A 25,731-nucleotide genomic window follows, 5' to 3' on the forward strand; every position below is an offset into this window, starting at 1 on the left:
GGTTAGCCGCATAAGTAGCTCCCGAAATGGTTTCAGTTCCACGAAGAGCTGTGTAAACATAACTACAGATACTTGAAACATAAAAGCCAGACTAGATGCTAGGCACATCCCATATACCAGTATATGGTACTGTACAATTTCAGTTCACGCAACCTCTGCAGCCCAATGATTATAGCAAAACACAGACCTTAGTTTAGTGCACGTTACAGAGTTCTGGGATGAAAACCGGGCCCCACTGAAATCAACGTGAATTTTGACATTGATTTTAATGGGGCCAGGATTTCCCCCTGTTGTTTAGCATGTTGTCTACTCCTAGATAATTGCCATTGATATTTTCATATTATCTGCAAGAACTAAAAAAAAAATTGCCTCAGACTAAAATTCTGTGAGAATGTTTGGATCATTTCCACTGGTCATTTGCTGAAAGACCAGGTCTTGCTCTGGCTAGGCATCAAGTAGCGGACACTCCAAGTGAAAACATTGTTAAGATTTTGTTTGTCAAGTGGCACTGGCAGTGAAAACTGTCTTTTACACTTCAAAACCGCGGGTAATAAACCAGTGTGTCTGTGTGGAGAAAAGAATGGTAGAATAACAGTTGTACAAATGTTGTTTCTAAGCTTGTATAGCTACTCAGCTGGAATTATACCACTGCATTTAAAGGGGCTCAAGGTATAGAAAACATTAAGTGCAGAAGGGTTCCCCCTCCCCACCAACATATTAGAAATTAAAGTAAGATTATTCAGCAAAAGCAGGTCTTTTGTTTGATTAGACACTTTTAACATGTATTTTTGCTTCAGTTCATGCAACAGCAAGCAGGAAAATGTTTCGCTGCTGACAACTGCCTCATTCAGCGCCATTGCAAGTGGCTCCCATCAAATCACAATCTTCAAAGGCACATTGTTTTTGTTTGTTCTCATTGTAACAGATGTTTTGTATCATGTACTTCAGCAGACTAATTCATCTGAAAGAGACCGCCCACTCTGGCTGGTGTACATCCAGCTGTGGAAATAGCTCAAGTGACATCTGTGGCCATGTTCATTCCATTCTTCTGATCTCACAGGATCTCTGTGACCGTATCCAAGTCCATAAAAAACAAACAGACCTGAGAATATCCTTTAAAAAAATTTCCAGCAGAGGCGTAATGCTTCTTCAGCCAGGAAGCTTTGTTGGAAGGAATGCAACTGATGCTGAAGGTGAATGCGCTAAACTCCGGAGGTCTCAGCTATGCATATGAATTATCCAGTCAGTATTAAGAGGCAGCAAAGCGATGCCATGTGTGATTTTGATGGAGCTGAGAGCATCTGACTAACTCAGTGCCATATCAATTAGCCAGAGTACCAACCAATCAATCACCACACCTCTAAATGTACTGAGTTCCCATTAGGAGCTGCATACACCATGAGGCCAGTTCATCTCAACACGCTGAGCACTTTTATATACTGTGGATCTGCTGTAATATATTTCTAAACCAGAAACAAAATCAATTTGAATTGCTCTGGAGTGGAACCATTTCCCATTAATAGCTGTGCACCAAGACTAAAAAGTATTGGTGGAAAAAATTCTGTGTCAGTAAAAAGACAATTACTAAATTCTTAAAAGTGATCAAATAAAATATCCAGTGGTAATGAAGAACAGGTTCTCTGAAGATGCTATAAAATCAACTTGTGTTACTCCATTACAGTCCAAAATGTGTGTGGTGAACAGCCATTCCCTCACTAACTTTATCCAACGAAAGAACCACAAGCAATATTTGTGTGTTCTGAATTTGATAAAAAGGAGACCAGCTACTCTCTCCATTCCTACAGGAAGAAGTTCTTGATATGTTGGTAACCATAAGCTTCAATCTCAAATTCACTGGATGTGTAAATTACTTTCAGACCACCATCTCAGGGAAGTCACCTGTTAGCAGCAGTGCTAGAAGGGCAGTCTGGTCTATGCTGTACCAGCAAAATATTTATAGCTGGTATGGCGTACCGGAAAGACACAGGAGGAGCAGAACATGGGGTCACCCGGCAGCCCCAGGCTGGCATTTCCTCGGGCGCAGCTGTACGCCCCCAGCCCTTCCATGCAAGGTCTCCTCCGTCTGTACAGCAGCCTTGCCGGAGGGCGGGGCTGGGGGCGGTACAGCTGTCCCAGAGGAGCTGCCAGCCTGGGGCCGTCCAGTGCCCTATGTTCTGCTCCTTTCCCCACTGCGGTTCCCAGGAGCTCTCCCAGGAATGGCAGCGGGGAGAGGAGCAGAACCCCCAGCCCCGCCCCCTGCCCTTCCACAAAGCTGTCTCCCCTTCGGCTCCATCTGTACAGCAGCAGCCACGCCAGAGGACAGGGCTGGGGGAGGGCGGGGCTGGTACAGCCACCGGAGGAGCTGCCAGTGTTCTGCTTCTTTCCCCGCTGCAGTTCCCGGGAGAGCCCTGAATGGCAGGGCTCTCCCGGGAACTGCAGTGGGGAAAGGAGCAGAATATGTGGCCACGGGGTGGCCCCATGCTGGCAGCTCCTCCAGCACGGCTGCACTACCCCCAGCCCTGTCCTCTGGTGGGGCTGCTGTACAGCCGGAGGAGACCCTGCGTGGGGCCCAGGGGAGGCTCTATGTTTTTTGCTGCCCCAAGCACGGCAGTCAGGCGGCCTTTGCGGATTCAGCGGCGTTTCTGTGGGTGATCTGCCGGTTCCGCGCCTTCGGCGTACCCACCGCCGAATTGCCGCTGAAGCCGCGGGACCAGCGGACCTACCGCAGGCATGCCGCCGAAGGCTGCCTGACTGCCGCCCTCACCGCGACCGGCACGCCGCCCCCCGTGGCTTGCTGCCCCAAGGCACGTGCTTGCTGCGCTGGTGCCTGGAGACGCCCCTGGTGGGGCCACTGGGTGGCCTCACATTCTGCTTCTTTCACCGCTGCGGATCCGAAGTCTCCAGTACAGCAAGAGGAGGACAGAGCCCCCCCCCACGTAAGGGGTGAATCACGGGGAGGGACCAGGGAGAGTGTGGGGGCCCTGGGCTGGGGGTGGAGTCACATGCCCGCCCCCAGCTGCTCCCATTCCAGTCCCCACCCCATTCCAGTAAGAAATGGATTCCACTTGCATCACTGCCTGTTAGGAAAAGTTTCAGTTCTGGATCCACTAAGACTGTACAATGAAACTGAGTGACTGAAAAACCAAAAACTCTTCTTGGAGACTGAATTAAGTGCCCAGAGCTAAGGTTTACAATATGTAGTTAATTTCAGTTTTCAGGAGATGCCACAGTAGCATTAATAAGAGTTTCTGTTTCAGAGATCCAGAAATCTTCAAGAAAAAGAGAGTAGCATATTAATGAGTGCAACTGATTCACCAATCCGAAGGATGCATTCAAAATCTTTCAGCTCTGGAGAACAGATTTTTAAGTCTGTTGGCCAATTACACCAATTAACACACTGCAACCCAAAGTCCATAACTGAATTTTGGATGAACGGGAGTTTCGCTGAGCCAGAGTTTGGTAAATCAAAGTTGTTCCTGGTGGATGTAATGTAGCATGATTTCATAATAATGTACACTATGTCACAGTAACCTTACAGTGCATGTCATCACTGATTACCTGTGGCTAAGTGGGGCACCCATCGAGAGACTCTTCAGGTTCTTATCATTTGCCTGCCTCCTATTTTAACCCTCTTACTATTGCACCATTGCTCAAGCTGCCTGTGGATTAATTAGAATTACTAGCTTGTGTTGTGCTGCCACTCTAGTGAGCTCCATTAGATCCTGCTGATATGGTAGAGGACATTTTTCAAAATAGAGAAAGCACTTCACAAAGGTGAACTGCCACTTTTAAAAGAAAACTGCTGTGTTTTAGAACACAATGATGCCACATCAGTGCCACATTTTGGACATTTGGGTAGTTAATGGATTAACTTCCCATTTGTTTCCATCTGTAAGAATCCTATTAACACACGAATGCTAAATTGGCTTCGCCGTGGGGAGAAATCGCAATGAATAAGGTGGCAGGTTATGCGTTGCCTTTGCTTGGCCAATAGGGGAAGGAGAGTACACAAGGAACGTTCTCACTTTGCAGTACACAGTAGTAGTCATTGCATTCTTAGATTGCACATTCCTACTCCATCCTGGAGCACAAAGTGGTAGAAAGGGAGGGAGGGGGTGGTGTCAGGGAGAATACAGATGTACTCGTGTGTTAGGGGGATGCATAGCCAACAGCACCACTGAGATGGTGCCTGAGGCATTATCTCCCCTTTGTTTCTTCTGGGATGGATGCAGTTCCCTTCTTTTCTCTACATAAAGCTCTTGGCTAACTGATATAGCATAGTCCATACTATCTACGCAAAGGCTCACAGCTCCAATTCCTAACTGGGTTATGGTCTGAAAGGGATGTAAAAAATTATGAAGCAATAGAGATGCAGACTACATAACCTCTTACTCCCAGCTAGACAATCTTTTCAGTCCAAGAAATCCCAACTTTATCAAATTTGTACTCTAATGCAAAACCTCAGCAATGTTAAGGCATAACAACTTCCTAAAAGCATGGAATGTGTGACATGTGCTGATCTGACAACAGAATTGATAACAATGGCCTTTACGCTTTTGTAAGGTTTTGCGTTAGTTTGCAAGTTTTCTGAAGCTGGTGTATATATTGCATTTGGGTACCTGTTGGAGCGGGAAGTGAAAGACTCATGGAATGCTGAAGTGTATTATTGATAGCGTTGCAGACAATAAGGAGCTGAAAAAGAATGCACAAATCTTACCCCATAACTTCTTTTTTCCTTGACTTTAAGGTTTTAGGAATGCATCTTGCCACAATCTTAACTACAAGTAAACATTGTTTTTGTTAGTTAATTTCCTAGTTTTTCATTTAGCTTTGGGGGACCTCAGTGGATAGCTCCCCTGAGTCAGGAAGAGGAGGAGCTGCACCTGCACTGGAATCAAAGGGAGATACTGCACTGCTGAAGCTGCTCCTGACTACGTCAACCCTCCTTAAGTCCGTGAGAGCCTGTAACATGCAACAGTAATTTCTTTGTGACTAACATTTTATCCCATTAAATTGTTTCTGAAAGTAAGTACACCTAGAGCCATCCTCCATGTTTAGTGGTGATAGCACAACCTGACAGCTGAAGGGAACTTCCGTGAAGGACTCTATGTAATCATGCAGCCGTGTTGGTCCCAGGCTATTAGAGGGACAAGGTGGGTGAGGTAATATATCTTATTGGACCAACTTCTGTTGGTGAGAGAGGCAAGCTTTTGAGCTTACACGGACCTGAAGAACTCCTCTGTGTAACTTGTCTCTCCCACCAATTGCTCCAGAAGTTGCTCCAATAAAAGATATTACTTCACCCACTTTATCTCTGTGTAACACTCATTTCCAGAAACACTCAAGGCTTGACTATAGTAACACTTAGGTTGCAGCAAGCTGGGGTGTAAAGCTACCTCACGCTTAGCCTGCCATGCACTAAGTATCCCACCTGCTGTGCAAGAAAAGTTCCCTAGTACACTTTAGCCTACTCCAGTTTCAAAGCATGAGTCTTTTACAGCTTGTGCCAAGGAGACAGGATAAAAAGATGAGAGTTGCCACAGATTTGCACCCCGTGTGGATTGGGCACAAAGAGGAATGGATAATAATTTACAGATTATCATTTTTTATGTATAAAGCCTGTTTGAAAATAGTCTATTCACTTTGTGAATCCCATCCATCTGTGTAGATCAGTCACAAGGTTTGGACCTCTGGACCTTCTGATCCCTAGTGTAGACAGGACCTTTCTAGACCAGCCACTGGAAGAGGAGTTGACATATGCTTTCCCTGTGGTGTATAATGCATACCCATTTATTAATCAGCATGAGGCTCAGGAATCCTAAATTCTATCCCTGGCTCTGGGAGAGGAGTGTGGTGTATAATGGTTAGAGAAAGGTTAACAAAAACTGGGTTGTTATTCTGAAACGCAATGTGGTGGAGTGACTAAAACTGCTATTTGTTACATTAGAGACCTGGGTTCTGGGTCTACAATGGCCTCACCCAAATTCTCTGCTAACTCACTTTAAAAATATGGGGAGGGGAGTGTTCAGCAGTGTCCTTAACGGTCTTAAGGAGGTTGTAAGTGGGGGTTCATGGCTGTAGTCAATAATAAGGGCAATAAATTACATGGGCATTTAAATAGCACTTAGAAGATGTGAGATTTGAATGCCTGATCTCTTTCCAAGCTCCAGGACCTTTCCCCTAGATGGCAGGGGCATTTGGTGAGGCAGTCTCTCCATACTTTTTTTACCTTCCCATGGCAGATTCATTGTCAACTAAAAATTCAGTGTGTTTGACTTGATGCCCAACCTTGTTGCTATGACTAAAATTATAAAATACTTCGTAGATGAACACTGCTGATGTAGAACTGATATTCTGGGAATCATCCCATAGGGAGCAACAATGTGGCCAAAAGACAGGCCTCCAAAGTATTTGATTTCTTGCGAAAGGGGTACCAAGAAAAAGTGAAAAATTGCCCCAAACGGTGATTTTTAAACTCATAATTCTCTCTGTCTCAATTAATCAAATGACCATCAAAATTTCAAATAGCGCATCAAGTTTATATTCTATGTTTTGTTTATTGCCACTTGAATGAGATTTTACAAAACAAAGGGTTAAAGCTCCAGTTAAAACTGAACTCCATAACACAGCCTTAACTATAGAGCAGGTACCACTGACAAGCTTGTATGGAACAACATTGACTCTATTTTCTTAAATGGATGTAATCCTAGTTTACAACAGAGTGAGAGGAGACTCAAGCCATGAGGTTACAACCTGAATGCCTTAATTAAGCAAATGGTCCCATTAACTGTAATGGGATTACATGCATGACTAAATAAGGCAAGCAAGATCTGGTCTGAATTCTTCTATGTTTTGCAATGTCCGTGGTAATTTTTCATACTTTAAAAAATCAGTTTTTTTACCTGAAAAAACAATTTAACAAAAAATTAAACCAAAGCAAATAAAAAAAATCACAAAGCAATGCCAAAGGCTGCTAGTCCCAACAAACCTTTCAATAACAAACCAGTTGCAATTGGAAAATGTGGGAGAATTTATATTATACAGGGATTTTAGTTTCAAGTTTCCAAGCTGCTAGGCTGTCAAACCACAGGGAATGTTTATAAAGTGTATAAAAAGATATACTGTCAGGAATTACTAGTAAAAAAAGAGAATTAAAAACTACTGAGACTAATCAACAGTTCATAATTAGTGGGGTGCCTAGTTTTATATCACTTCACCTATTTACTCCACTAGAGAAATTGTTATGTTATCAGTTATGACATAACGATATTAATTGTTAAATACCACACCTATATTTTCTCTCAACTATCCACTGGTAGTAGAAAGACTAGGTAATTTTCTCTACTTATGTAAATCAGCCTCTGAATATCTGCTTGCATAACACTGTGTGATTTATGGACTTTTTTTGTTCTGAGGAACTAAACATGTGTCAATGCCTGGTTCATTCAGCTCATTCATTTTGTGTGACTGATTATTCTCTTTTTGCTCCAGTGTCACACCTGTGTAACTCTATTTACTTCAGTAGAGTTATTCCTGATTTACACCTGTCTAACATGAGAGGAGAATCAGACCCAATCAGACTCTTAGGCAGGAGGAGTTTTTTATTCTTTGTCAGCTCATTATTATTTATATTGTGGTAGAACCCTCATAGATTGAAATCTTGGAATGATTCCATGTTTAAAAAACAATATGAATTTACATTATTGAACTTAATTCTAAAATGAATGAATTACATCAACTACATACAAGAGGACGTTTTGCAATGGTGAAATTGGTGTGAACCCTTTCTGGCAGGAATTAATATTTCACAATTTTATCAACAAATCTATGAGCCCTAGGAAGGCTGGGCATTGTCCAGTCCAGTCCTTAAGATTCCTGTTTTGGTGCCATAGTACTCCCCTCCAGCAAAACTTTGGTCATGCTATATGGCTCTTGCTAAATGTTACTCTTTTAGGTTCAAATTCTGTCTCATTCTCCAAAGCTGCATTGGGCCCTGCCTCCAATGGATTTTATGAGTTTCTGCTGCACAAAGGGTGCAGATTTGGGAAGCCCACAGATTGGGTCCAGGCTTCCTTTGTTCTGTAGAGCTGGCCTCCGTAGGGATAACCTCTTTGCCTCCTAGTAGGAGTCAGTGTATACACTGATATGTAGATACATCAGCCACTGCTCCCTATGAAAAGAAGGCCCAGCAGTAATAGGAGATGCTGAAGTCACACAGGGTTGCAGTTGCTGCAGTAGTTCCATTGCTGCTCTGCAGCCTGGCCTCCAACTGCTGTGAAATTCCTCTCTGCCTAGCCTGCTACCTGGATATCACCTCCAAACCTGTATTCATTTAAACTAGTATGATACCATTGTCACTGCAGATGCTGCTGCTCAGGAGTTGGAAATGTTTGCATCAGTCTAGGGGACAGGAGATGTGGTGAGTGATGAATGATGAGTTAGAGAGGCTGTGATGAGATGTCCACCGCACATAGGACTGACAAGGGTTAAGATGGCCAGGTAACCCATTTAATGCCACAGGCTGCACCTGGCTGAGAAGCCAGGGAGCAGGGAAGTCACTGAGAGCAGGCCTATAAAGCCAAGTAGCTGGCAACAGAAAGGGGCTGCTGCTGGGAAAGGGCAGGCACTGCCTGGAAAGAGGGAGAAGTATTTGAAGGCTGCAGAGGTGGGCAGGCTGTAGTCATTCCCTGGGAAGAGAGAGAGAGTCAGAGTGACGGCGTGCAAACCCCGTCTGCCTCGAGAGCTAATTCCCAGAGTGACCAGGAGGCATCGGCGCTGGAATTGGTGGGGCCAGTGGACCATGCCCTCCCATTTTTTAACATGGGCATAGTTTTGGGGATGGGGACATCCTCCCCACCAAACTGCGAGCCTCAGGCTGGTGCAATGCGCAGGGCTGTACTTTGCAGCGAGGGAGCTGATTACGGTGCTGCAGGTGCCAGACAGCGGCTGGTTGGAAGGGCTGAAGAAGGATGGCCTGCCTGCCTGGTTCCTGGTGAGCTATGTGCAGCTACTGGAGGTAGGACCACGAGAGAATGCAGGGTTAGGGGAGAAGGGGGCACAGGACTCCACTTTGGCAGAGATGACACTTAGGGGGGCATGCACAGTCACGTCCCTCCCCCCCCGATTTCTTGGGACACCTCTGGCTGGGATGCCCAGCAGCGATGAGGCAGAGCTCCCCCTTGCAGCAGCACTCTCTGTGTGTCCATGCAGGCTGGGGAGGGAGAAAGCAGCAGGGCGGCTGGCTGACAGCTGAGCTCCTCTCCACTCCTGTATATGGGGCTGCTTCTTCCTGCCCTGCTGCTGGAGTCCCAGTGCTGCTGCTTGCTTTGCAGACTGTCTGCTGAGATGAGTCAGGGGGTGGAGACAGAAGCAACACGTGGGGAGGTCACATGCCCCCCCCCCCACCTTTCAATTGTGTCCTGCACTAGCCACAGTTATGTGTCACCTGCCCCCCCTTCTACAAACGTTCTGGCGCCCTTGCTAGGAGAAGTTGCTAGAGCAGCAGTGAGAGTGGGGTGCACTTCAAGACAGAAGCATACAACATAAACATATCACATGCTTCTCCAATTTATAACAGACATACATCACAATAAGATACATAATGCAAATCAATGATGTGATGAACTGAAGGAAAATGTGATAAATTTATATCACGTCTATGTAATTTATCACTCTATAGATCACATTGTCTTCCATTTGCTCATTAATCCACTATCCCAGGATTAATTCTAATATTCTAAACCCACGAAGAACTTCAAAAAGTACCATTTAATCTTTCTCCACCCACAAAATGAGAAATTTCACTGAAAAAATTACATATACTATACTTTACATTCTTCTGAAGAAAACTATTGATTAATAAAAAGCTTTAAAAAATAAACACCCTTTGATATATTCTGCTCCTTTGAAACAGTTGTGTTAAAACTATTCTTGAGAGCCTGAGGCTGATGATTAAGATTGCTTCTCTTCTGTTAAATAGAAATCAATACTCCATGGACATTATTTATCCTAAAATAGAAATTCCTGGATCCAAAATCTCATGAGTGTCCTTTCAAGTTTAATGTCAGTCTGGTTCTTCAAATATTTTTTCTAGTCAAGTTTCTAGATCTGAACTCAAAAATGCATATACACATATATGTTGTATGCATATCTGTATTTTCCCATTAATTTAAATTTATCGCAAAATAGATAGGTCAAAAAAGCTAAGCTAAGCAATTAAGTCTTCTTAGGGATAAGAATAAATAGCAAAACACAAGGCTTTGTCTTGGGGAAGCACTATGTGGCTCTTCTGTTCACTGACTGTATGTCAGTGCATAGGTTTCCAGAAGAAGCTTTTACATCTTGCTTACGTCACAAAGACATTCAGTTACACAAGGGGGCTTTAGCAGAGTGTCTAAAAGGATTCGAGAGGGGATGCTTGGCTGACAAACTATTGCAGCTATATTTTGTTTTATATTATTTCAGATAGGAGTTGATTAATCAATGATACATTATTCAAGCCCCCACCCTTGCACCTCATATGTGACATGGATGAACTGCTTACATCCATGTCCTCTTTTTGAGATATAGACTTGGATGAAATGTCTTGCTTTTCTACCTTTACCCTATCTATAGGAGTCATTGGTCTGAGCTTCAGTACTATGTTGATTGGCACTAAAACCTGAGATTAGATAGATTCTGTAAATGCACGCTCAGTTTGTGGTTATGCACGGGTAGTCTGGAGACAATTTCTATATATAGACACAGTATTGGGTGAGGGGCAGGGAGACATGACCCCATGCTAGTCCCAAAGGAATGTTGCCAATTACTGCCTTGATTATCAGAGTTATAGAATTGGCAGTCCTTGATTTTCTGCCTCGGGAAACACTGGAATTAAAACTGTTCAGTAGAGCTTTGGCACTGGTGTCTGGTTAGTCATTTCAATCTCTAACCTCCTTAGCCTTCTAAGTTCAAGTAAGTTCACGTTCAAAAACACACAACTAAACGTTAAAAGAATAGCTGGAGATTTCAATTTCTAAGGATTGTTTCCTGTTTATTTTTCCTATCATGTAGCTGAACTATCACATACATAGAACACAAATGGCCTGCAGAGGACACACTTTGTTTCTTTACATTCAGACATGCTAACACACAATGTACTCCTGGTTCAACTTACTAAAAAGAGCAACAAATGTGAGGTCAAGAAAATATAGTTTTCTGAGCTATTAATGAGCATGTACAAGGAACTAAACTTTCTTTGTTCAAGGAAGTAGGAATCAAAACACTGCCAGACTACTGTGGGATTTTGGGCATTACCCAAAACAACAAAGTTGCTAGTGAGAAAATGAAAAATGATCTGTTTTCGCAGGAGAGTGTGTATATTTTACTCTATATTTGTATACTGCAATCAAAAGACAAAATCCTGAAGTCTTTACTCAGGATAAATTCTTGTTGAAATGGGAGTTTTGCCTGAGTAAGGACTGAGTTTAAAAAATGAAAGCCAGATTACCTCTCCCATGGGACAGGGCAAGAGGGACTGAAAAATCAGTAAGATTACTTTATGGAGTATTGGGATACTCTTCTTTCTTGGCAGAAGGGATTGGGGGCTTGTGGCTGGATACGAGACAAGTCCTTCAAAACGCACGTATCCAGGGCGTCTACTGGAAATGCATCATCAGAATGGAAACCATCCTACATGAGTGGCTTTCCTTGGGTGTATGTCTTACTGCAACATGAAGTGTGATTGCAGCTTGGGTAGACACACCTGAACTAGATATACTCTAGTTAGTATAGCAGTGTAGACGTGGCATCACAGGGTTCACTGTAGGCTGTACAAGCTCCCTTGATCCCTGTGTACATATTTGCATTGCTATCCCATGCCGTCACATCCTCACTGCTATTTGTAACTGCACTAGCTAGATTAAAGCTAGCATGGTTATGCCTACCCAAGTTGCAATTGCACCTCCGACTGGAAAGTAGACATACCTTGTGTGCTGCTGTGCTTTCCTCCCATCCCGGTATGATGCTTGTTTCCATTGGTCAATCCTCTCGGCAGCTACTGTATAGAATCTATAAAGCAGACTTGGCCCTAATTATTAGCTTTCCATGCACACATGAGGGGTCTCGAATGCAAAAACAGATGCATACACAGATAATGTATGTGTATGGTATTTATGCTGGTTCCATACAAATTGGGCCCTTAGTGAAGAACAAGTAATAAGAATACATGAACTTTTGAAAACAAATATTCTGATCATAAAAATTAGATAATTAAAAGAAACACGTAAGATCTCTCTCTCTCTCTGAATTGTCTTTAAATAGAATGTTTTTCAAAGTTTTCGATGAGCCACCATAGAGCGTTCAAGGATAGCAGGGTATCATACAACAAAAACATGCTAATACGGCAAAGTCTCTAAATCCACAGGATAATTCACTTTTCATTCATATTTGGACTCTGCCATCTCTCTCCCTCAACCCTTATTCCAAGGCAGCAATGGAGTATATGATTTTTCCCGACAGGGATGGGTGAACAGATTAAGAAGAAATTTGTGCTTGATCAAACAGAACTCAGTTTCTGGGATAAATTAATTAAATGTTGTGTCAAGAGAACTCCAATATCACCTTGTCACAATGCTATCAGAGCTTGTTTTCCTCCAGAGTTGGTAAACGTAGGTAGGACATACAAGAAAGGGGACAAACTAATATAGCTTGAATATTTGGAGATTTGTTTGTTTGTTGACTATAGTGCAGCCAGCTCAGCCATCTAATTGAGAAGATTACATTTACATAGGGTAAAAATTTAAAAAGTGCATGAGTCAAAAGATCCTACGGGTAAACATTTTTAAAGTACCTAATTGATTCAGGAGCCCAAATCTCATTTTCTAAAGTACCTAAGCATGTGCAGATCTCCAGTTTGCAAGTTCAAGTGGCTTTTGGGGTACACAGATGTGGGTATTTCTTTGGCATGACTTCATTTTGCCAGCATGAGAATATTATTTGTGCTAATTATTCTAAATCAACAAAAGTGGTTGAATCCATTTTATATTCATTTCCATGCAGCTAACTACACAGTTAATAGAATTTATGTATAACATCCAAAATAATATTTCTACCCATTATCCTTCAAAGTAAAGTCAGACTTTACTCTTATTTGGTCAGTAATGACTGGAAATACATTCCTGGCATTTTTCCACATAAATAGTTGGCCAGCATTGCACGTAGTCAACAATCCATTCCATGATCTCTCTGTTGCAGCCAGATATTCTTTGGGTTGTTACACTGTGCAGCACAGCTGTTTCCTTCAGTCTGTGAGCTTGAGAACCTGGGAGAAAGCTGGATTGTCTGCGTGTGTGCGTATAGCATCCCGAATAAAGAATCTCCTTTGTCTTCACTACAACAGAGTCCTGGCTCTTCTATCATGAAGAGCACTACATCGTGTTTAAATATAAATAGCATGTTAAATCTGAACTTTCTTCTGAGAATGAAAAAGTAATCATCCGGTGACATCATTTACTGAATATTCATAATTAACAAAAAGCATTAACCATCAGCATTAGAAGTGACTCAAACATTACTCTCCTTAAAAGAGTTTATGTTTGCTCACAAAGAATAATACAGCCTTAACAAAATGTTCCTAAATTTTGTAGCAAGGGGAATGTAAAATTTTATCAGCACTGGCTTCTAATGTGACATTATACAGCCACATAGAGTACACACACACTGTAATCAGTCATCTTGTAAAATGCTGTCAAGTAAAATAGTGACATTTTAGATAAAGTCACATACTAAACGAAAGAGGAGAGACAAATAGCTAATTGGATTGGAAAGCCACCAGTTTCACTAACTCACTGGAGAATTTGAAATCCTAACTTAGTCAGATGTTCTCCATTTTGTTGTTTTTAACTTTCTGGAGGTGCCTGGCAGAGACTCCATAGTCAGAGTTGCAACTATGGTGGGCTTAAAGTAGGGCATAAATTCCTGGTTTTTTGTTAATGTAGGTTGCCAATTGGTGTGACATTTTAGAGGCTGTTAATCTTTATGCTCTTTGAATTGTCTATGTAGTGTTTGTTTGGTTTCTCATAATAAATTTTTAATAATTAATCCATTGGATTTGGGTGAAATTTTTCCTTGGCAGTCCTACATTTCATTGTTGACTGATATCCCCCTGCACTTCGACCAATTTGTCTCTCTCCCCCTTATCTAATGCCTGCCCCAGATTAAATATTAAAAAAAAAACCACCTAAGAAGTCTATGCACACACAAAAAAAAGTGTGTGAAGTCATTAGTCACGGTAAATGAAAAGTTAAGTCAATTACCTACATACCCTCTACTCCTTTACCCGCAAGCACACACCTTACTATGGCCACAACTACCCTACATGATAGACAGTGTACCACAGACTTAACTCTGCCTCTCTTGGGATGCCAGCCTTCCTTTACCTCTTTAATCACTCTACTGAACAGAGCCGTTTATAAAACTACCCTCTACCAACACAACCAAACACCTACAACTACTAATGTCGGGGAAAAAATAATCTGCTAAAGGAGTGTGTGCTGAAGAGTAAAAACAAGACAGAGTAAAGGTCCATGGTGTATGGTAGTTGTGGTGATATTAAGGTGTGTGTGTAGGTGCGGTAGAGCAGATGGTATGTAGTTAAGTGGATTAATTTTTCATTTCCTTCCTTTTGTGGGTGTGTGTCAGGCATATTTTGTGTGTAGCAACCCTAACTGCTTCATAATGAAGTTTCTGTGTTTTATAATAATAGCCAAGTGGTCATATGGAACAAAGGATCTCAAACCGGAGCAGTGAAGTGCTTGGATTTTCTCTGTAAATCCTGTGTATTTTACAGAGATCGTTGGTTTTTCACAGGTTAGAAAACAGTTACTTGTCTTCACCAATGTGCGGGATTCTACCATTTCTTATGCTCTGCAGTTATGTCTGAAGAGTTAGAGAACAGATTTCATTGTGCTTATAAAAACTCGCACTAGAACACGCCTCCCTACTGTTGGATGTAGGGAGCTTTATGTGCTCTCTTTCCCCAAGGAGACATTGATTTGCATCTAGATTTGGAAGCAAGTGAAATAAACTTGGTTGTTTCAATTGAGCGTTGAATAGGCATTTGATCACATGATCAGACCACTGCACAGCTTGAAAAATCTGTAAGACTCTGCTCAGGAGAGCAATAATGGTGAATGAGCAAGGGTGTTTCAAATCAGGATTTTGGTCCACAGGTAAGATAATTATATCCATACTACTATATGCCTAACTCTAGCTAGTGAAAGCAGCTACCCAAATTTCATGGACAGAGAAATTCACTCCCAAGATATCATACTTCAGCAGATAGGCACCACATAAATTAAACTATTATTATTATTATTATTATAATGTCAAAATACTTGCACAAGTGGGAAAACACAGATATTGTAAAAATCTGATGCTCTGCACCTTCACGTTACATTTGCCCTCCTCAAGCTAAATCAATTACTCAAAATGTGTTGATGTGGAATAAATATTTGAATGTGAATAAGCAACAGTTTCACGTCAATCCATATCTGATAAGTTGGCCAAATACAACACAAACAAACAAACAAAGCACTCCACAATTCAGACAATCTGTACAAATGTATTCAGTGTGTTGAATCCGTCTAATACTTCGCTGGCATTTAAACAACACTGTCAAAAGTACTTTGTGAGCGAAACTAAACTTGCAGTACTACTTATTTTTAATGAATGATGCTACATGTATTTGAGTGTTGTTTTGAGTGCTTTACTGTATTTGATGAAGCAAACTTTCCAAGACAGAAAAAATATGAGTTGACTGATCAAGTCAGAGAGTAGACCCAAATTCTGCAGAGAATCTAAGACAGCTGTGCTTTACCTCTTGCAGTGTTTGGAATACGTTAGTGATGCAGTGAGGATCCTTTCAAGTATATATGTCAGTTAGAAAGGATTTTTTGAATGGATAAACATATAGGGGAAGGGTAGCAGATGTGTTCATCCAAGCAACTCAAAATATCCAAAACTGCAGTTATTTCACAGTCCGTAAAGTAATGATTCAGAGGTTACACTCAAGGGTTTTTTATTCCCTTAATATAACACTGGTCTACAATTTTTGAGAAGTCGTCTGCTTCAGAGATAAAATGTGCTATTTATTATGTATTTTGATGTGCTGAATTCAAATGTGACAATTAAAACAACTGATTGGCTACTGTTTCTAAGATATTTAAGTTTTTACATTTTATGTCTATGTATATTGTGTAGATAGTAGAGTTTTAATCATCAATTGTAAACCTAGGTCTTTTCATGTGTTTATGGTTGCTTTACATGATAATATTTCACCTGTCCTGTTTATGTAACACTTTAAAAATCAGCAAAAGGATTATATAAATAAAATTTATTATGAAACAAAAGGCAAAAAACTATTATGTACATAGTTTAGTCCTATTCAGTGTCTACTCGGCGCTTCTTGGCTTGTCTCTTGTATTCATTAAATGGAGCATCTCTTGTCACTGTCCAGCAATAGTCTGCAAGCATTGATGGGCTCCATTTGCCCTGATAGCGTTTCTCCATTGTTGCAATGTCCTGGTGAAATCGCTCGCCGTGCTCGTCGCTCACTGCTCCGCAGTTCGGTGGAAAAAAATCTAGATGAGAGTGCAAAAAATGTATCTTTAGTGACATGTTGCAACCAAGGCTTTTGTATGCCTTGAGGAGGTTTTCCACCAACAACCTGTAGTTGTCTGCCTTGTGGTTTCCGAGAAAATTTATTGCCACTAACTGGAAGGCTTTCCATGCCGTCTTTTCCTTGCCACGCAGTGCATGGTCAAATGCATCATCTCGAAGAAGTTCACGAATCTGAGGACCAACAAAGACACCTTCCTTTATCTTAGCTTCACTTAACCTTGGAAATTTTCCACGGAGGTACTTGAAAGCTGCTTGTGTTTTGTCAATGGCCTTGACAAAGTTCTTCTTCAGACCCAGCTTGATGTGTAAGGGTGGTAACAAAATCTTCCTTGATTCAACAAGTGGTGGATGCTGAACACTTTTCCTCCCAGGCTCCAATGACTGTCGGAGTGGCCAATCTTTCTTGATGTAGTGGGAATCTCTTGCACGACTATCCCATTCGCAGAGAAAACAGCAGTACTTTGTGTATCCAGTCTGCAGACCAAGCAAGAGAGCAACAACCTTCAAATCGCCACAAAGCTGCCACTGATGTTGGTCATAGTTTATGCACCTCAAAAGTTGTTTCATGTTGTCATAGGTTTCCTTCATATGGACTGCATGACCAACTGGAATTGATGGCAAAGCATTGCCATTATGCAGTAAAACAGCTTTAAGACTCGTCTTCGATGAATCAATGAACAGTCTCCACTCATCTGGATTGTGAAAGATGTTGAGGGCTGCCATTACACCATCGATGTTGTTGCAGGCTACAAGATCACCTTCCATGAAGAAGAATGGGACAAGATCCTTTTGACGGTCACAGAACATGGAAACCCTAACATCACCTGCCAGGAGATTCCACTGCTGTAGTCTGGAGCCCAACAGCTCTGCCTTACTCTTGGGTAGTTCCAAATCCCTGACAAGGTCATTCAGTACACCTTGTGTTATGAGGTGTGGTTCAGAGGAGGAGGATGGGAGAAAATGTGGGTCCTGTGACATTGATGGTTCAGGACCAGAAGTTTCATCCTCTTCCTCATCTGACTCAAGTGAGAATGATTCTGGTGCATCAGGAACCGGCAGTCCTTCTCCGTGGGGTACTGGGCGTATAGCTGATGGAATGTTTGGATAATGCACAGTCCACTTTTTCTTCTTTGACACACCTTTCCCAACTGGAGGCACCGTGCAGAAGTAACAATTGCTGGTATGATCTGTTGGCTCTCTCCAAATCATTGGCACTGCAAATGGCATAGATTTCCTTTTCCTGTTCAACCACTGGCAAAGATTTGTTGCACAAGTGTTGCAGCATATGTGTGGGGCCCACCTCTTGTCCTGATCTCCAATTTTGCAGCCAAAATAAAGGTGATAGGCTTTCTTAACCATAGTGGTTATACTGCGCTTTTGTGATGCAAAAGTCACTTCACCACAAACATAGCAGAAGTTATCTGCACTGTTCACACAAGTACGAGGCATCTCTGCTCACTTTGGCTAAACAGAAATGTGTCCCTTCGCAAAATCAAACACTGACAAATAAGAGAGCACGACACTGTATGATTTCTAGAGCTGATATAGGGCAATTTGTTCAGCAGAGTGATGTAAGCTTCGTTATGATTGCATCATCCATGACTTCTAGGAATAACATGATGCAATTCATATCATGTATGACGCAATACCAGCTTCAGATTGCATCATTCATTATTTTGCCTAAAAAGCAAGTACTGTCCAAACCCAGTCATAGATTTATTCATAGATCCAGTCAAAGATGTATTTTAGTCATTTCTGGTTTAAATTGAGATCCCTTCCCTTTATAACTCACTTATCCTCCGCCATTCCCAAGTCAAGGGTCTTATATACTGACCCAATAGCATATCTTGAAACCTAGAGCCAATCAACAATTTTAAGCATCATTTTTGTTCTCAGTGACCCAGAATGAGTAAAGTTTGACTACATTTATTTCAGAAGCATTTTGGCTGTAGAGCAGTGTAATCAACAAAACTAGACAATATATGATCCCATCTTCCTCTTTATACTGAATACACATATTATTCCTTAAAGAAGCGAGTTCTTGACATGCATGACAAAAGATTCCCATCTAATGAGGCAGCTGGTCGCTCTTATAACTTTTCCAATGATCTAGTGCTGCCCAGCAGAGATAGGAATCTGCTACATACAGGTTTAGTTGGATGTGAGGAAATATCCACTTACTGTTGGTTGCATAACGTATGGCGGATGAGGCATCCACGAAGTACTCTGGACCTGCATATCAAACAACTTTCATTAGCACAAAACAGTTTTAAATAGAGATTTATTTTCTCAGTGAATTCAGTTGCAAGCATCCTTTTCACTTGTCACAATAACAACTAATAGTGAGCTAATTTCAGGAAGAACCTACAGGGAGACAAAATTCATTTATGTCTTGTAATCCTATTGGCATAGAAACTTTCAGATCCCATTCAGTAATGTTTCCGCCATGTTCAGGAGTCTGAAAGACAGCACACTGTCTATGCTCCCCTGTTTTATCCAATGAAGTGTGTTATCCAATAGATGGTACAGTTGGCTCAAACTTTAAGTAAAATTTTCAAAAGCTCTTTAGTGCCATCGTGTTTAAGTCCTCATTTCAAAAGTGACTTATGTACCTCAGAAAGTAATTTTAGAAGTCTCATTCAAAGCTTGGTAAAGGGATGCTAGGCCATTTAAGAGATTTTGAAATTTTTACCCTTTGTGCTGCCATTTGGAAGTTATCTCGGTGAAAAATTTTACATACACTTCAAGCTTAAGAATTCCGAGTTGTGGAGTAGAGTGAGGTTTAATTAATTTTACCTCTGCAGATCTGATTTTCAATCTCCCTTCCTATACAAACTAAAATAATGTTGGTATCTCAACGTAGTGGTAGTATCCTGCAGACATTTTCTTCATATTAAAAAAAACTTAACAACAACAACAACAAAAACCCCAAATGCAGTTTTGCAAGTCTGGTGGAATTTTCTGAAGCAGGCACCAGGACTGGAAGAGCAGCGAGGCTACAGGTTGGAACTGACTGGTATGGGAAAGAGCACATAACACTTGCACTGTACCTGGTTAAAGTAAGTGCCATAAGTTTCCCACTTTCATGACCATTAAATTCAACCATAAATATTTAAAGAAAACAACCCCAAATAACAATGAAAATTATCTATCTTGGTAAGTTTTAGGGATACGTTTTGTGCATGGTTTCAACTCTGATGGCCTGACAAAAGTGTTCCTCACTATAATGTGGGAAAAACTCAGCACTTTTGCTCCTCAAATCAATAATGACTAGCTATATATTGGAGGTGTTCCACTCCAAAAATATCACCTGCAAATAAATCTATGCAGCAATGTTTTGACATCACCTCAGAAAAGCCATCTTGCCACAACAAGGATTTCACAATGGAAACTTGATATAGAAAAAGGAGACCTGGACATTAAAACCATTTTGGGAAGACTGGGAGGAGTTGGTGAGAACAGAAACTCCAAAATACACAATGGATGGGAGCCTGAAGACATCTATAAAAACTGTGTTCCCCCAATGTCTTGCTTTGCAGGGTGCTACTCAAGAGGAATGTGTGTTGTTAATGGAGGTCATTGAGGGAAGTACAGCTGAAAGCAAAAGGTCAAAACATGATGAAGACAAACTAAATGACTAAAAAGGTGCATTCTCTAAAATTTGGCCAATGGAAAGAAGCCATAATGACCAAACATCTCATTAAGCATGACAAACTTTTGTTAGTGTCAACTGGAAATGAAGCAAAATGCTGAGCACTTGAAAAACTGATTGAAATAGGACAAAAGCATGGTGGCGTTTATTACTTAGCGTAAAGAATCCAGAAAATGCTTGATACCCTACACCAGGGGTCGGCAACCTCAGGTAAGCACCCTGGCAAGCCAGGCCAGTTTGTTTACCTGCCACGTCCACAGGTTGGGCCGATTGTGGCTCCCAGGCCAATGGGGGCTGCGGGAAGTGGCATGTGCCAGAGGTTGCCGACCCCTGCCCTACACTAAGTAGAACTTGAGTGCTATTAAAAAAGCCTTGGTTTAAAGCGTGAGTAAAGCATGCAGGCACACACAATTTTCTGCTGTATACGTTTTGCCTTTGTCCACATCCAAAACATAATTGTCGAGTGGGGGTACATACTGAGATGCATGCAAATCTGACATACCTGATATGTAGAGACAGGGGAAGCAGCAATGAATGGCGTGATAGATGTCTGTGGAATCATGCGGTTTGTTGCAATACTGTACGGTGAGGAATAAAATCTGCAAACAGAAAACAAAAGGAAGATTCTTGAGGCTCTTGATGGCCAGACTCCACTTAACTGATCCACTGCCACCACTGGGCAAAGACAATTATACCTTTTTCTCTCCAAAACAATAATAAAAAAGGATGATGTGGCTCTATGAATTTTGTCGGTTTTCTCCCTCCCCCTCAATTTCACTATCAAGATCATTTGCATAAGACATCATTTTTTCTTCTACACCTACAGAAAGCATTAAGAAGCATAGAACTTTGTAAAACTCTCCTTCAGAAATGGAGAAAGCAGCTATTTGAAATGCAAAGGTGGTTGATTTTCCAGAGTACAATCTAGTCTAGGAAAACTTCTTGGACCATATCAAAGACACTGATATTGATCTCATTTATGCATACGGTAACTATTTTCTCTCAGAGCTGAATAGTTCAGTGTTGACGATAATATATTCTATGCATATTCCCTCAGTTTGCTTATTACGGGATAGCTGCAGTTACTGGACACACTGGTTAAGATTTTCATATCAATCTAGAAGAGGAAAATGCATCTCTTCCATTGAAATTATTCAAAGGTATGTGTCTAACTTCCCTAGTTGTATGCAGTATAGTTGTAGCGGTATCAGTCCCAGGATATTAGAGAAACAAGATGGGTGAGGGGATATATTTTATTGGACCAACATTTGTTAGTGAGAGAGACAAGCTTTCCAGCCACACAAAGCTCTTCTTCAGACCTGGGAAAGGTACCCCTAGCATCACAGCTAAATGCAAGGTGGAACAGATTGTTCAGTGTAAGTAATTAGCACATATTCAAGGTAAAGTGGCTGGTCAACACCTCTGCCGTTATAGACAAAATGAGAGGGTTAGTGGGTTACACATTGTTGTAATAAGCCATAAATCCAGTGTCTCTGTTCAATAAATGATTTCTAGTGTCTAGCACAGTTACCAATTTAAGTTCCCAGCACAGGTGACACGTGGGTGGGAGCATGTGGGGTCTAGCGCCCCCTCAGATTTTGGTGAGTGCCGAGCTTCCCTTGCAGGGCTTGCTCTGCTCAGCTTGCTGGCGGGGGAGCAAGCCAGAAATGTGCCAAGGATTGAGGGGCTCTGGCTTGCTCGTCCCCTGTCCCCAGCAGCCTGGCTCAGGCAGGGAGCAGAGGGGGGGGGCACCACTGCGTCCCCAGCTGGCCTCTCTCACAGACAGCCGCTGCGCTGCACAGAGTCAGTGACCTTGAGCGCCCACCCTCAACTGGTGCGAGAAGTGGTTCCATCCTGCCCCCTTTGCCCCCAACCAGGGTTGCTGGGGAAGGCGCTGGGAGCAGAGTCCCTCTGCTCAGCCTGAGTTAGGATACCCCTGTTGAAGTATCTGTGAGGATGTCAGAGCTCTGGGGAGACACTGTGGGTCTCCTCAGGCCAGGGCCAGCCACGGTCCCCACCCGAGGCACATGCTCCCTGCTCCTGTGCACCCCCCCCCCAGGAGCCGATGGGATTGGCTGCCCTGCCCCAGGGAGGTGGGGCTGGAAGGTTCCTCCCAGAGGCAATGCATGGGGTGGTCACATGCCCCCCCTTTACGTTGTGCTCCTCACTATCAGCAGGCACGAGTCGTCTCTGACTCCCAGGCTTGTCTTTTGAAAGTGTTGTGCAGGTTTCCTTCGAGGATGAGGACTGATAGGTCAGACATAGAGTGATCGCTTTGTGAAAAGCGTTCACCCACATGTGACGGGTTGCTTTTGTCTTTAACTACTTTTGCTAAGCAATCTGTTCTTCCTTGCATTTAGCTGGGATGCTCGGAGTATCTTTCCCAGACTTGAGGAGCTCTGTGTAGCTCGATAGCGTGTCGCTCTCACCAACAGAAGTTGGTCCAATAAAAGATATTAACCTCACCCACCTTGTCTAGTCTCTAACTCCTGTAGACAGCTCTGGAAATCTCAACCTCTGATTTATTTTATTGTTTTTATTTCTATGTCAAGCACATCACTTGAGGCATGCACTGGGTAGAAGTGGTGCATAGGATTTTCAGAGACGCTTTCTGCAGAGGGGTGAATTAGAATGTATTCTTCCCCTTCCTATGACATCTCCCCCACACTGAGGAAAGGAAATTAACAGTAGCCTTCCACAAGAGCCATGCAACAAAACAACATTATCTTTTTTTTACACTAGTACACTGCTTAACGATCACTTTGACAAATCAGGATTTAATACTAATCAGTCTATTTAATGTAGCAGATTCTGGATGAGGAGTAAAATAAATCACTGAGTCAGGAGAAACAGGTAGGCTGGGAAAAGCAGGCTCCCTTCTTTGAACATTGGAAGAAAATGTCCAAAGAGAACAGGGGAGAAGAGAAAAGAAATTATTTGAAATACTGAAAACGGTTAAGATTTTAAATTAGCAAGGGCAGCAGGCTGAACTCTGGAAAAAACATAGCAATAAATTGCCATTTTTAAGAATGTCTATATTGCCAGACAGTGCTGCCCAGACAGCTGTTTTTAAAATGTCTCCATATAACATTTTGCATGTATCCTATTTATGAGATAATGAAGGAAAAGATAGATGCCTTTTTTGTTACATTGTTGTTCAGCAGGGACTGAACAGACGCTGTTATTTAAAACCAAAGAATTTTTTGAATACATTTACCTGTGACATTAGCACAACGCATATGTTTTTCCTAGTCCTGTTAGAATGCTCTGCTGACCACAAGTGATCTGTTCCCAGTCAATGGCTAATCAGATTTCACTTTGGCCATGCTATTTTTTAGCAAATGTACCGAGGCAAGCTGTAGACCATAAACGAAAACGGCAGAATTTATAGGAAACTCCATGGGGAACTGCACAATAGAAATATAAATAAACCTCACAAGTAAAGAGATACTGTAAAGGGGAACCCTTTCGAGAAAATAATGCATTTTGGTTCTTACTGTTCTAATCCTATCCATCAAATATGGAATGTTATTTCACTGTCCAGGAAGTTAAAATACTGCCACTCAAGGTAAGAGCTATCAGGTGGAAGACAGCTGAGGAGAGAAACCACGTCCTATTTGATCCCCTAATGCTGATTCCCTGCTTAAGCCAATAACTCTATAGACAGCTAACCATTTCATTTTTAGCTTAGAGCGGCAGCTATGTGACTATTATATAAGCTTTTGGAATACACACTCGGGTAATGTGAAAAGTACATGCCTCTCAACTCCCCTGCCAATGCCATTTATCTGTCATGGTCTGGAATGCTTTCAAACAGGTATCATTTAAAACAAATTATCAGGGCAGTCAGAGACATTCCTAACGCATCCACACCAGGGCACCACGGAAAAGAAAGGAGAGAATTCTGACAGAACAAACAACTTAATAGGAAAAACAAGCCTACAGTTGTACTGTAATTTTAATGACACTGGGCCATACTCTGCAGCGGAAAGGGGTGGAAAAGCCTCATCCTTCTCGGGGAGAATTCCCTCAGTGAAGGAATTGAGCAAGTCAGCTGCAGGATGTCTTCCGAAGCCCCCTCTGCAAGTCCAGGTGTAGACGGTATGCTGGGGGCAGAACCAGAAGCTGGAGGTCATGAGGGCACAGTGGACAATGGCAATGCTCAATGGCATTGCTGCCCAAAGGTAGGTTGGCTTGGGGTGCCATAGATTAGACAGTTCCCTGTTGCAGCAGCCCAGAACTGGGAGGTAATTTAAAGCCACCTTAGACACCTCTTTCCCTGTGCTGTGAGTAGTGTGCTGCCTCTCTTAGAGGCACCTCACAAACATCCCACCCAAACTCCCTTACACCCATTCACTGATGTGTAAAGGAGTCTAAACTTGTGTAACATACATGCTGTGGATCCCAAAGAAAGGGTAGGAGTGAAATGTAAGGAGCAGCCTACTCTGACGGCAGAACTGGCAGAAGTGACACCAGCTTTGACTCCTTTTTGGCCCTCTAGACTCACCACTGAATTTGCTCCCCAAATTCACTGGCATTGGAAAGCACAGTACTTTACCAGAATTGTAGATTTGGAGGTAATCGACCTATATGTTATGACCTATATACGTGCATTCTCAAAGACTGAGGCTTAGCCTCTCTTTCTGCAGGTGCAATTTGCACACACAAAATCATTTGCAGGTGCAAATCAAAATTACTTGCCCCTCCACCTGCAATCAAGTTGCTATAGGTGCACATATCTCCAACTCAAAAACAAGTGCAACAATGCAGGTGCAAATTTTGCAGTTGCAAACTGCACCTGCAAAGTGGAGGCTGCACTTTCATTCAAAAAAAAAAAAAATGGATCTTTTGTATTTGGATATTATGTGCACAGAGAAACACATTCACACCTCGTTACAGGTAAAAGTCTGCTCTGGGATACATTCACACAGCTCCCATTGCCATAGGAAAAGTTTATAAGGAGAGATTTATAAATCACCTTAATAGAACCGTGTTCACGATAAGGGGATATCAGATATCTAGCACATAGGACAGGCAGTGCTCCGAGGAAAGTTTTTGTTGTCTAATAGTTCACATATTTCACTCCTTCATCAAAAAAGCAAGCTAGATTGGGAGATTTGACTCTTTGTAAAACAGTGCTAAGAATGTCAATATGGTTACTATCCTATCGGAGAATGTGCAACCTTTTGCATAAAACATGCACAATGGCAAACCTTATTTGCACAGAAATAAACACCATTTGCTCATGCCTCATGTCCATAGGCAGTACTGAAAAAGTCAGATTCATGAATAGCATCCTGGGGCTAACATAATGTCAGAGTATTACCAAGCATTATCACAGCAGCAAGTTTCCATTGCAATAAGCCACAGAGTCAGCTGTCAGAGATGGAAAACACCTCTGAGTATTGAGCCCATTGCTC

At 42.1% G+C, this 25,731-nt stretch overlaps 1 protein-coding gene across 2 annotated transcripts in view; it reads right to left on the reverse strand.

Annotated features, from left to right (window-relative positions):
- Nucleotides 1-25,731, reverse strand: part of RBMS3 (RNA binding motif single stranded interacting protein 3) — a 970,110-nt gene that overhangs the window by 49,506 nt on the left and 894,873 nt on the right. For both annotated transcript variants that reach the window (XM_065399124.1, XM_065399125.1), the window contains 2 exons: nt 20,814-20,910; nt 18,841-18,891 (listed from right to left, as the gene is read on the reverse strand). In XM_065399124.1, coding sequence (XP_065255196.1) covers nt 18,841-18,891; nt 20,814-20,910 — 148 coding nt within the window. The remainder of the gene's footprint in view (nt 1-18,840; nt 18,892-20,813; nt 20,911-25,731) is intronic.

The sequence above is a fragment of the Emys orbicularis genome, chromosome 2 (genome assembly GCF_028017835.1).
Source record: "Emys orbicularis isolate rEmyOrb1 chromosome 2, rEmyOrb1.hap1, whole genome shotgun sequence".
Classification (NCBI taxonomy): Eukaryota; Metazoa; Chordata; order Testudines; family Emydidae; genus Emys; species Emys orbicularis.